Source organism: Chlorocebus sabaeus, chromosome 10 (assembly GCF_047675955.1).
Source record: "Chlorocebus sabaeus isolate Y175 chromosome 10, mChlSab1.0.hap1, whole genome shotgun sequence".
Classification (NCBI taxonomy): domain Eukaryota; kingdom Metazoa; phylum Chordata; class Mammalia; order Primates; family Cercopithecidae; genus Chlorocebus; species Chlorocebus sabaeus.
This window is the reverse complement of record NC_132913.1, coordinates 78,616,024-78,629,872: the sequence shown is the minus strand read 5'-3', so window position 1 is coordinate 78,629,872 and position 13,849 is coordinate 78,616,024. Positions and strand designations below refer to the sequence as shown.

General features: G+C 41.0%; 1 protein-coding gene across 5 annotated transcripts in view; it reads right to left on the bottom strand.

Moving 5' to 3' along the window:
- Window positions 1–13,849, bottom strand: part of MYO1B (myosin IB) — a 178,389-nt gene that overhangs the window by 114,608 nt on the left and 49,932 nt on the right. For all 5 annotated transcript variants that reach the window (XM_007965683.3, XM_038000623.2, XM_007965686.3 and 2 more), the window contains exon 3: window positions 12,263–12,378. In XM_007965683.3, coding sequence (XP_007963874.1) covers window positions 12,263–12,378 — 116 coding nt within the window. The remainder of the gene's footprint in view (window positions 1–12,262; window positions 12,379–13,849) is intronic.

Sequence of the window (13,849 nt, the reverse complement as noted above, 5' to 3'; positions counted from 1 at the left end):
CTCCTAAAGCCTTTGGAATTTCCGGGGTGATAGGAGTATCTTGTATTATTCACAAGTCCCTTTCGCCCATACCTGAGGCTATGCAAACGAGGGGACTCAGGTGGGGCCCCTCAGTAGCATCAGCATAGGGATGTTTATCAGAAAGACCAAGTCTGTGATTAGAGGGGAGGATCTTTCAACCCCACCTCCCCACCTCCAGGGAGGGGAGGGCAGCTGGAGACTGGGTCATAAAAACTCGAACACAATTCTTTTTTTTTCTGGGGGAGTGGGGGGATCTAGGCTGGTGAACAGACTGACATGCTGGGAAGGTGGTATTCCCAGAGTGCACAGAGGCTCTGCATACACACCCCCACCGTGCCCTCTGCAGCTCTTCCATTGGACTGTTCCTGTGTTGTATCCTTTATAATAAACCAGAAAACGTTAAAAAAGTATTTTCCTGAGTTCTGTGAGTTGTTCTAGCAAATTCTTGAATCTGAGGATCATGGAAATCCACAAATGTATGGGGTTGGCTGAGCAGAAGTGTGAGTAGCCAGGGTACCCCACTCGTGGCTGGTGTCTGAAGTGGGCACTCTTGTAGGACTAAGCCTTTGACCTGTGTGGTCTGTGCTAACTGTGTAGTGTCAGAACTGAATATGTCGGAGGTGTTCGAACCAGAGCAACTCCATCTTGAATAAGGGCTCAATAAAATAAGGCTGAGATCTACTAGGCTGCATTCTTAGAAGGTTAGGCATTCTTATTCACAGGGTGAGACAGAAGGTCAGCACAAGATACAGGTTATAAAGACCTTGCTGATAAAACAGGTTGCGGTAAAGAATCTGGCTAAAACCCACTAAAACCAAGATGGCGAGGAAACTGCCCTCTGGTCATCCTCATTGCTCATTATACACTAACTATAATGTGTTAGCATGCTAGAAGACACTACCAGCAGTGCCAGGACAGTTTACAAATGCCATGGCAACGTTGGGAAGTTACCCTATGTAGTCTAAAAACAAAAAAACAAAAAACAGGAGGAACCCTCAGTTCCAGGAATTGCCCACCCCTTTCCCGAAAACGTATGAATAATCCACACCTTGTTAGCATATAGTCAAGAAATAACCATAAAAATGGGCAAACAGCAGCCCTGCGGGTTGTTCATGGGATGACATAGCCATTCTTTATTCCTTTACTTTCTTAATAAACTTGCTTTCACTTTACTCTGTGGATTCACTTCAAATTATTTCTTGCACAAGATCCAAGAACCCTCTCTTGGGGGACCCCTTTCCAGTAAACAAACTGAATTGTTGGACACCCAGTCAGTGTCAGATAACTGGTTGGTGTTGGGGGGAAAATGTCACACACCTGGTATCAGAAATGATATTAGAAACATACAATTATCTGCTGTCGATTACCTGGAGCCATGCTCTTCTAGGTACCAATTGCTGCTTCACAAGACTATCTCCAGGCTATTGAAATTCCAGGGGTTGCTTGGGACTCTGAACATCTCCATCCCAGCCAGGAATTGTGACTGGGCTCTGATCCCCCTTTCTCCCTCCCCGCTTTTTCTGGTCAGCTACTGCATCCTATGGATTTGCCTCTAAAGTGTCCCTCCCATTCCCAGATGAGCCTTCTGTCCTTGTCCCTTACTGCAAAAGCCTACCAGGTCCCTAAACCTAAACCTCTCATTGAGTTTCTCTTTCCCTGTATACCCACAGCAGTTCAAATCCCAATGCTCATATTCTCTCTCCTCCTACCTGTTTAAAAATCCTTAGCACAAACATTCTTTGTGACCTGGGTCTACTCTTCCTCTTCCACCTCATCTGCCCATCCTCAGCTTGCACCCTAGGTTCCAACATTAGGAAACTACATGAACTTAGATCACTGACGTGCCACGCTGTTCTAGCTCTGTCTGTCTCCCCTTCAGACCTTTGAATCTGCTGTTGCCTCTGCCTAGAACATTCTTCTCCCAACACATCACAAGTCACTACCTCTTACCCCTGGAGGATGATACTGAAAAACAACATCTCAATAAAGCACTCCCTGGCTACCCTATCTAAAACAGTAAACCACCCGCGACTCCCCCACAGCCCTAATGCTCCTTCCCTGTGTTAAGTTTCTCCACAGCACTTGTCACCATCTAAAATGCCATTTGTTTAATTAACTTCTCTTGTGTTTCGTCTCTCTCTGTGCTAGAACGTAAGCATAAAAAAGCCGAGATTTTTGTCCATTGTGTCCCCAGTACGTGCACTAGTACATGGCTCACAGTAGGCACTCAAATAATGTACGACGAATGACTGAGTCAACACTGTTCCCTCTGACTAGAAAATTCTCTCCTGAGCCTAGAGTCCTATTCTTTATCCATGCGGCAAACTTATCACCCAAGGGTCCTCCATCCCATCTCCCAGCTCCTCAGGCAGGGCTGTAACCCCGTTTCCCAGGGGACCACACCACTTACTGCTCATTCTCAGACTCTTCTGTTAATTCCAAGAGCACTATTAATAACTACGCTGCTACAACAGGAATCACCAGGGCTGTCCAGGGCAAACCAGGACATGCCCCACCTTTTTTTATGGCCGCTTTCTCCCTTTGGTATTTATTTATCAGTCTGTCTCCCACACCAGACTATGAATCCTTAAAGGCAAATTCATCTTTGTATTCCCAGCACCTCAACATGTTGTGGATGCTTAATCATGTTTATCAGATGAATGAACAATCACTTGCACTTGGGAATCTGGGATCCCTGGGACAGGCTGGAACGGGAACGCGGGGCTGGTATGCCTGGGCCTGTTCCCCTCTATGTGAGTTTCTGCCCCTGTGGTGGCCCCATCCCCACCCTCAGTTCTGCAGTCTCACGAGTGGGGCTTCATATTTGCTCTGCTGAACTCTTTCATTATCCCTGGCTTTGCTAACTCCCTGGGCTGGCTGGATGGGGACCAGCTTTTGTCAGCCCCTGTTCAGATGAACCCCCACACGGCTCCTTTGGTCCTACCTACCTTGCCACACCAGTCCCAGCAACAGACTGTGGGAAAGATTCCAATTTCAAGAACAAAGGGTGGGACCAGCACCCCTCCCACCTCCCTAGACAGGGGTTCCCAGGTGGGTTCCAACTGTAGCTCTCTCTGTCAGGGATGAAGTAATTATACTAACCCTTCTCAGGGCCGAGGCCTCGGTGCTGCTTCTCCAGATGAAATGGATCTTTTCCAGGACATTGCAGAACTTCGCAGAGTCTGTCAAAGGCCAGCCACATTTTGGCAGGAAGCAGCTGTTTTGCTGAGAACCACACTTTTCCCTTTAAGATTATATCATTGAAATGATCACGTATGCTGGTGTGAACACAGGCTTGGCTTCACGAACAGCATTTTTACAATAAACTCTTTCGAGTCTGAGGTGTGCATTTGGTGAGAAGGGATATAAACTCTAATTGGGGGTCTAGCAATTAGGATTCTGAAACTGCCCAGATGTACCAGAAACACTTTTCAATTAATAAATGTATTCTTACTTCATAACAGTTTTCATGATAAAAACGTTAAGCTGGAATCAAACCAACCGTCCTACTTGAGTTTTAAAAGCTTCATGATCTGGAAGAAAAATTAGCTGAGGTCTCTTTCTGCTAAGAGTATATATCCTGAAAGAAATTTGTTGTTTTTTTTTTTTGAGATGGAGTTTTGCTTTTGTCGCCCAGGCTGGAGTGCAAGGGCACAATCTCGGATCACTGCAACCTCTGCCTCCCAGGTTCAAGCAATTCTCCTGCCTCAGCCTCCCAAGTAGCTGGGATTACAGGCCTGCGCCACCACGACCAGATAATTTTGTATTTTTATTAGACAGGGTTTCTCCATATTGGTCAGGCTGGTCTCGAACTCCCAACCTCAGGTGATCTACCCACCTCGGCCTCCCTAAGTGCTGGGATTACAGGTGTGAGCCACCACGCCCAGCTGAAAGAAATTATTTTGAAAATAGCCCCAAAAAACAATATACTGGGAAGAAAACTTTGAGAGTCAAAGGCAGCAAGTTCATGGAGCATTTACAGAAGCTGATTAGGTGCAAGGCCCAGAGATGTTTCCGAAACACTGCAGACCCAGCCTCAGGAAGCTTCAAGTCAACAGCGGAGCTTGACCACCACATGGACATTGCACTGCTGATATGAAACTCGCCTAAGTCAAGAAGTTTTCTAATCTTTGTTGTTCGGAATCAAACAAATATCCCCCAAGACTGACGGCAAACACAGTGTCTGCCTTCTGCTTATTTTGACCCATGACAGTCATGCATAAAAGGAAAAGGGTAATTTTAGCTGTTTTCAAAATGGTGTCATTACACACAAGATGTTTACTTAAGGCATCTAAACTGGAGAGCAAACAAAGCTCTGATCCCCTTCTGTACAAGCTACTTGCATAGATCTGAGGCCTGGAGAGATACAAAGCCTTGCAGACCACAACCCATCATCTACTGACTTAAACTGCCTTAGCTATGGCTCAAAGGGGGTTTTATAAAAATATCCTTTAAGATTCAATTTTCTTTTTCATGAAAGCTTCCCTTCCTCTGCTCTTCCCTTTCTCCCTTCTAACCAATGCTGTGAACAATCTTGACTTCTAAATACTTAAGCTGGAGTTTAGCCTCTCTCATGAAGACAGGAATTTTATCTGTTTTGTTCACTGCTGTATCCCAGTGCCTGAAAGACTGCCTGGCACATGGTAAGTTCTCAATAAATATTTGCTCAGTAAATGAATATCTCCTCTACAGCAATAAATAAAAAGAATGCTAGACGGGAAAGCATAAAACCCTTTTCTGCAACTTATTTTTAGAGATGTACTGGATCAATTTAAAGGCTCAACTATTCCAAAAGTAAAATGAAAGAAATAACACAACAGCCTCAGCAACATCACATCAACACACACACGCACACCCTTGAGAAAGCGTTTTCACATCCAGTTGCACAAGCAATCTCTACAGGAGAATTCAGAATCTAGTTGCAATAAAAGCTCTCAAAATAAACACAGCTTTAATTCACAGAATTTTAACTCTGTTGCAGAGAAAAATATACATAAAAGCAATAATGTGTGAGCCTTCTGCCCTGAAATCTTAACCTAAGCTCTGTATACTCAACCACAGCATTGGCACATTTTGAGATATAGTCAGAAATGTTCTTTATAACATTATTCTGGTTCACCTTGAATGGAGTAAAATGGCAACAGGATCCACAAGGACTCAAAACACACAAGCATTATAGCAACATCATTCATGGGCAATGGCATGTGGTCCGGAAAAATTAGTCTGGCCCAAAAGTAGGAGTCAAAGAGTCCACAGACAGAGGGCTCAGGTCTGGACGACTAACATTAGCACCATACCAGGTGCTCCCACTAATTGGGAGGGTAACCAGAAATTATTCAAAGCTGTAAGCCACTTTTCTAAGTTTTAACATTTGTTGCTAAGTCTTTCATTTAATAACATGGAAGGACCGCTTCACATTGTGATTACAATGCCTAAGGTAATATGGCCACCACATTATATCCTAACTTAAGGACACATTTCAGCTCACTCCTGGGCTATGACCACCAGAGGGCTTGTTGCCAGGTGCCACAATACACTCTTCTTCTGGTGGCAAGTTCCTTCCAATAGACAGACAACATGAACAAATCGAAGCTGAAAAAATACTTAAGAGTTGAAGAGCATCACAAAAATATTTTTGCTTCTTTTTTAAGAAATGAAAAAAAAATTGTCATTATGCTGCATGAAATTTTGAATAAACTCTACAAGTATCCTATCAAGTACATTTTGATTTCATTGAACTCTCAGCCGTAACACAGGTAAAATGTAACGAAAAATCACTTAAAACCTCTTTTGTCTTATAGTTGTTGAGCTCTTAAGAGAAAAGCACTGCAGACCGCCACAGAGATGTGCAGGATAAAGTTTCTAACCTACAGAAGCTTCTATCTCATTCAGGAGGGTGACACCAAAACCTAATCAACCATAGTAAGAAGAGGTGCTGTGTAAGAGCACATGAGTGGTCTGATAACCCAGGGCCAGTGCAAGTCCTGGTGGATTATGCTGGGGTTGACCAAGTCTTTCAGACAGACCATAGGAGACTGGCAGGATTTTAACAGTGGAGACAAGGTACAGGGTAGGAGACGTAGAAAGGAAAAGACATGAATGGCTCTGACTCAAGAGGAGATTCCACAAAGGAGAGTAGTGGGGTTTGGAGGAGAGCAGGGAGGAGAGCTAAAGCTGGACTGTAAAGGACCTTGAACACGCATCAAAGGAACTGGGAGTAAGAGGGAGCCCATGAAGGTTTCTAGGAAGGTAACATGATCTGATTTTAGAAGATCCATCTGTTGGTGATAAACTGAATCAACTGCTGCAAGGTTAAAAGGCAATTACCCAATAAAAAAGGCCAGTGGATTTGGTAACTAAAACATCTGAAGGTGCACTGTCACAGTGCTATTCCAACTAAGTGGAAGGAGATTAAGTATCGACTGAGTATCCCTTAACCAAGATGTTTGGGACTAGAAGTGTTTTAGATTTCAAATTTTTTCAGATTTTGGAATATTTGCAGATAAAAAATTATCTTGGGTATAGGATCCACGTCTAAACAGGAAATTCATTTATATTTAATATGCACCTTATGCACACAGCCAGGAGGAAATTTCATCTTTCTCTTAGGGACACGGAATCAATTCTATGTTGCGTGACTGCATTTTTACTGCATTTGGAGGTCAGGAGTGGTATTTTCCACTTGTGATGTCATGTCATGATCAAAAAGTTTGTGATTTTGGATCATTTGAGATTTCAGATTTTCAGATGAGGGATGCTCAACCTGTGGTTTGATTATTTCCCTCATCTCTCCCTTCTCAGTCTTTCCTTATCAAAGCTGTTTGGGAATCTGAGGCAGTTTTCCATGAATCCAGTTACTGAGTTTTCTGAAATGTACTAAGTCCTCCCTGGAATACATTTTTTACATTCCTTATTTTCAAAGAAGTTAAAAATCATACTGGAAAGACATCACTTACCTAACTAGAAAAGCAAATGGTGGTACAGACTCTGCCATGCAGCATGGCCACATTTCCTTGGGGATGCCACCCAACAATACTGCTCAAAGATGTGGCTTACCACCTAATGGCCATGGACAGGAGTTCAGAGAAGGAAAGGAGCTGCAGAGGAGGAGTCCAGCTGAGAAGTTACATATTTGGGGGACTAACAGACCCACAAATGATCACAGAAAGCTATTTTTGAAAGGAAAATAGGTAAGAAACCAGTCTATACATTTCCATGATCTGAAAGTCATATATTTACACAAAATGGAATTATTTTTTAATTATCTAAAATTTAAAGAAAGATAAATTGTAGACACTTTCAAAAATATCAATTACAAAATTATCTGGGTGCTTTTGCAGACTAACAGTGAACACAGCTCAAATTAAATTCCAAATGTAAGCCAGGTGCAGTGGCATGTGCCTATGGTCCCACCTACTCAGGAGGCAGGAGGATCTCTTGAGCCCAGAAGTTGAAACCAGCCTGGACAACACAGCAAGATCTCATCTCTTTAAAAAAAAAAAAAAAAAAAAAAAAAGGCCGGGCACGGTGGCTCATGCATGTAATCCCAGCACTTTGGGAGGCCAAGGCAGGCAGATCACGAGGTCAGGAGATCGAGACCATCCTAGCTAACACGGTGAAACCCCGTCTCTACTTAAAAAATACAAAAAATTAGCCGGGTGTGGTGGTGGGCACCTGTAGTCCCAGCTACTCGGGAGGCTGAGGCAGGAGAATGGTGTGAACCGGGGAGGCGGAGATTGCAGTGAGCTGATATCATGCCACTGCACTCCAGCTTGGGTAACAGAGTGAGACTCTGTCTCAAAAAAAAAAAAAAAAAAAAAAGGCTGGGCGCAGTGGCTCACGCCTGTAATCCCAGCACATTAGGAGACCGAGGCAGTCAGATCACAAGGTCAGGAGTTTGAGACCAGCCTGGCCAAGAGACCCGCCTGGCCAACATGGCGAAACCCTGAAACCCTGTCTCTACTAAAAACATAAATTAGCCGGGCGTGGTGGCGCATGCCTGTAGTCCCAGCCACTCAAGAGGCTGAGGCAGGAGAACTGCTTGAACCTGGGAGGCAGAGGTTGCAGTAAGCCAACATCGTGCCATTGCACTCCAGCCCGGGCAACAAAGTGAGACTCTGACTCAAAAAAAAAAAAAAAAAAAATTAACAAGTAAATTTCAAATGCAACATTGGGTAAGTTAATTGGCAATGTTTTCAAAGTATGTAGTCTGAGCAGCTGCTTAAGTTGTTTTCTATTCAAACTGGAACTAAATTCATGAAATATTTACAGTTAGAATGCATCGAAAGCTAAGGTCATCTTACCCTCTTACATCACAAACATTCTGTTTGAAAATGCCAGGCTGTTTTAGTAGGGAACCAAGTTAGCGTTGACCCTGTTTTAAAATACTGTCAAAGATGAATATTTGCAAAGAAAAATGCAGGAAAATACATTAAAGGAAGTGGAAAATGTCCCACCATGTAGAAAGTGGTGAGACAGAGCACATGAGAATGTTGGAAATGTGTCCCACATACGTTATTATTACAATAATTGCTATAATTCTCATTGTTAATAGAAGCAGCTCTGCTTTCCCACAGAATTATGCAGATTCCACGCTAAGCACTTTATACATATTAGATCATTATATCATCTAAATATCAACTACATATTTGGCCCTCACAAAAATCCCAGGAGTTAATTAATAGTTCTTTTCCCACTGAATAAACTAATTACTTAATTTCTCTGAGTTGGAGTTTTTTCAAGTAATTTGCTCAAGATTATATAGCCTGTAAATGGAAGACCTGGGACTTGAACCCAAGTCCTGTTCGATATGTTTTTACTGAACCCTTATTAAATTCTTATACAAATCATCCCTTAAACAAACATGAAATAGTAAATGTGGCAAAAGCAACAGATCTAGCCTCAGCAGGGAGCAAGTGAGGAAAGTTCCTCCCTGAAGAGGTCTTCTGCAATTTGAGGTTTGAAGGAAGAATACAAGTTGCTTTGGAGAAGGAGGGAAAAGCATTCCAGGAAGAGGCACAGAATTCTATGCAAGGATGCTCTCATAGGAGGGAATATGGTGAGGACTGACAGAACAAGCAAGATGGGAGGGAATGAGAGGGATCTGGCAACTTCAGATGCTTTAGTAAAACTATACCTTGCTCACCACATAGTGCTTTATAGGCAATGGTAAAAAGTCTTTTTCTTTATCCTAAGCACATTAAGAATGTATTTTTCAGTGCCGGTGGTAGTTCTTTTCCTTGGGGTTGAGGGGTGTGAATTAGAGTAGTAGTGCCATGCTGCCTCCTATACGAATCTTCCAGGTGCTGGGATAAAAATGTATATTCTGGACCATGAACTTCTATGATCTAGAATAGACTTCTAAACATTCTCTATCTACCCAAACATTATATCTAAACATTCCCAGAGTGGAGATTTAAGCTGAAAATGCAAAAAGAGCAAGTGGACAATTGCTGGAGGTAAACTGAGGCACAGTCAAGATTATCCTGGAGGGTTTGTGGTGCAGGAACACGGGCGAACCAAGGGTAGCAGGGTGGAAGTGCACAGGAAGAGGCCCTGTCATGAAAATGGCAAGCCCATTTCCAGCTAAGAGGTGCAACCGATGTTAATACCCCAGCTCCACTCCCACCAGCTGTGTGGCTTTGGAGAAGTTACCTGATCTTTCTGTGACAATTTCCCCCTTTGTAATAGTGCCTACCTCACAAGATTACTTTGAGAATTAAATGAGTTATAAAACATATAAAGTATTTAGAGCAGTACCTGCACATAGTAAGTACTTAATAAATATTAGCCATATTTTTATTAGTAGTATTATTGTTAAAGATCATAAATTACAGTAAGTAGTTAAGAAAGGAAAGAAAAACATCTCAAATATGGATCTAAAGCAACACGTTCTCAGACTTACATGCGCATAAGAATCACCCAGAAAGTTTATGAAAAATTTCGATTCCTGGCTTATGAGAAGTAAGACCTAGGAATCCAAATTTTTTCAAAAGCCCCTGTGGAGATTCGGATACAATTGGTCCAGCACCATACTTTGAGAAGTGGGGCTTCAAGGACTAGAATTTAAAATATTCAGGTATCAAATAAAGTATTTCATCACAGAGGTTTAACTATCAGGATAACTTTATAAAACAAATTTCAGATATTACTTGTCTTAAGGCAAAATGAAACAAGATCACTTGCAATATCTACTTCTAGAAGAAAACTAAATGATCAGAATTTGCTTGACTGGTAAAATATACCAGCAGATTTATTCGTTAATAACCATTTTCATGCATTTAAATAATAAATAATCTTTAGTTCCAAACAGTCCAAATGTATCACTGCATGCTGCATTATCAAGAGAAACTAAAATAAGCAACTGGACACTGGTACATATATGTTCCTTAATTATTAGATTTTATGTTCTATCAAAATTAATAAAGCCAATCTTTAATCATACAGGGAAAATCCTTTCTGCTAGGACACAATGAAGACTTTCTGCAGGTTCTTTCACTTCAGTTCAGGGTTTCTCAACCTTGGCACTGTGGACACGGTTAACAGATAATGCTTTATTGTGAAGGGCTGCATATGCTTTGAAAGATGCTTAGCAGCATCCCTGACCCACTAGCAGCAAGGACCCTCCCACCCCTAGTTTCACAACCGAAAATGTCTCCAGACATTGTCAACTGTCCCCTGGGGGATAAAACTGCCCCATTTTGAGTACTACTGCTTTCGGTAAAAAGACTGAAAATGTCTCAACTCTAGAAGCGACCCAAGTTGGCAGCTTAACCATTTTCAAATGCCCCGCTACCAATATGCCAATGACCAATTAATCTTTTCCACGGCCAACACATTTTCTGAACATTTCCTCATCAATATCTACATGCACATGTATTGATGTGCATTTCATGACAATTTGGGGTTGTTTTCAGCGTATCAACTGTTTTGAGAGAAAGAGGACGACATTGCTGCGAAAAAGTAATAGCAATGGTGGTAATAATAAACAACATAGCTTTGTAGAACGCTTGACACCCTCCAAGGCACTTCTGCATACATTAGTCCCAGCCCATGTTCAGCAGCAGTTCACAAATATTCTAAATCTGCATTCAACAATTTATTGCATAAAAGGTGTTATGCTGCATCAACCAACTCCCATCTGCAAGACACCATGGGCCACTTGTAGCAACTGACAATCATAAGTACATGAATTCTGGTAAAATGCTTGCATGCCCACAAGAGAGGAGGCAGGAAATGTTTCTGCCTAAGCAACAAGCAGAGAAGTCTGAGGTTCTCAACTCATTACACGACTTGGCCCAACTCAGCATATTTCTCTTTCCGCTTCTTTAAACTCAGTAGTGGGCATGACAATGTAAATAGTGAACGTATCCGTCTTGAATCAGTAAATGTAACATAACTTGAGAAATAATAAGTTTAAGGTATTGTTTGCAATAACTTCTGGGCATTCCCCCTCCAACTTTCTTTTTCAGATATTTTTATTTGGAGGAATAAAAGTTCGTTCTAGGGTTGAATAACCCGGTTCTACCACTGATCTACCAAATCTAGGAAAACTTTTCCAGTGTTATGTTTCGGTCATTCAGACCAGAAAACAAAATTCTAGTGGTAAGAAGTGGCCGAATCATTTCGGCATCTCTTAAGCACACCAACGAAGAACTCTGAAGGAGCAGACAAACAGAACCTACAGGTACTGTGAAGGAATTATTTACACTAACAAGTGACCTTCTTCAGAAAAATCAAACAAGTGACTTTCCAGAGTAAGTGAAATCACTGGTCTATCCCACGCCTCTGGTGAACAAGGTCCGCAAAAATTATAAACTGAAGGTATTGTTTGGTCCTTTTACCCAAACACCATCACACAAACCAACACTTGGGATTTTTCTTGGCCCAACAAGACTATGAAAATGCTGCTTAGGCTCTTTATAATAATAAACAATGCACATTCCTGTTTTATTTGCAAAAATAATTAGCAGCAGCTGCTACTTGCACAGAATTTTGAACAGAAAATATTTTACATCCTGAATCCAAATATTTCAGAAGTGTCTGACGTCAAATGAAGTATTCTGCCTTTTTTAAATTTAAAACAAAGAATAACAATTAAAGTCTTCATACTTTTATCGAACTTTAAAAAAAAAAACTGACAAAAACATTTTCTGAAACTCAAAAGAGACAGCTGCACACATCTGTCAACTACACATCTCTGGAGTAAAAGAGACGCTTAATGCTTTAGTACAGTACTTACATGTGAGGGCTCAGTTCATAAAAATTTCTGTTCCTGTATTCTTCCACTTTCTCTGGTGAATAAATGGGCAAAGACCGGTATGGGTTAACAGATATAACCACACTTCCAATGTATGTCTGCAAAAGAAAGAACAAAACATGCCCATTAGTTAGTACACAAAATGTATTTTAACGTCTTAAGCTTTAGTGTCGTGTGGTTTTGACCTTTTAAAATCAACACTAGTTCTGCTTCACCATTCATTGTATATACATTTTAAGAACGCTTTGCACCTCTGAAGACAGATGGTCAATGTCTATTCATTTTGCTGATAAATGGAAAGCATACATTTATATATTTAAAATCCTTTCAAAATATATCTCTGAACTAATTTATGGTTCTAGGTAAGAGTTCTCCAAAGCCCTGTCATATTTTCCACAAATTTTGTTACCAACTACTGCTAACTGTAAGCAAGAGCCATGCTCTCCCTGATTCTGGATAGAGCGATAGTTCCCTTCTTCTCTCATCTTTTTCCACCTTTTCAGTCAACAGTAACCCAGGGTTCCCTTCCTCCCTACCCACACCTCATAGGGCCTTCCCTTTGGCACTGGCCCTCTGCAAGTCTGTCAATCTTTCTACAGTGGGCTCAGATCACATTCAATTCAGTATCAGAACTACAAGTGTCTCTTGGACATTCAAACCACATAATCTCATTATATCTAATATCAGAATTTTAGTGTCAAATTTAAATGTACTTTCCAGAAAATACATTTAACATCAACATTTAAATTTAATGTCAAATTTACATTTAATGTAAAATTTAAATGTACTTTCTAAGGGATCAACGCTATATTTTAGCATGCACTAAATTTCTCTCACTGAACTTTAAACCAGAACACAATTTCTCTTCCTTTCTACTTCGACCCTAAATTCCTGGCAGTATCAGTGGTGCTGGTTTAGTTCCTTTTGTGCAATGCCAAGGACAATGCCACGAGCAAAAGTCACTTAACTGTAAATTATCTTGGCAGCTCCATTTTCCCCTTCAGTTTCAACATCATAAAGACAGAAGGGGGAGAAAAAGATGCCAACAAAAGTGGTAAAGTGATAAACTAAGTGATAAAGTGATGAGCGATAAAACTTTTAAAAAGAAAAAGGTTCATAAAGGAAAGAAAGAAACAAGGGGAAAAAAGACCTCCAACTTCCCACCTTTCCAATGTCATCCCACAAAAGGTTGCATTTTTAGAGCAACAAGTTTTTCCAGCATTACCACCACTGGAATTCAAAAAGACTGTCAGATTTTTCTAGAAAATTAAACAGAATAGAAAATGAATGAATGTAGAAAAAAGTCAGAAATGCTGACTTTTTTTTTAACAGGGGTCACAAGTATATTAATTATGAAGGACTTTCTCCTATCTAGGAAAGCTGAACAGGTTATATATATATATAAACACACTTTCATCCTGTAAGAATATAATCTTGTCAAGGGTGGACAAAATTGCTGTTGTAAAAGGAGACTCTTAGTTCCCATGTAATTTTTCACATTTATTTCTAACATTCTATCACCAGGACCCAATTAATCTGCCCTGACAAACAATGACAAGACTTTCTCAA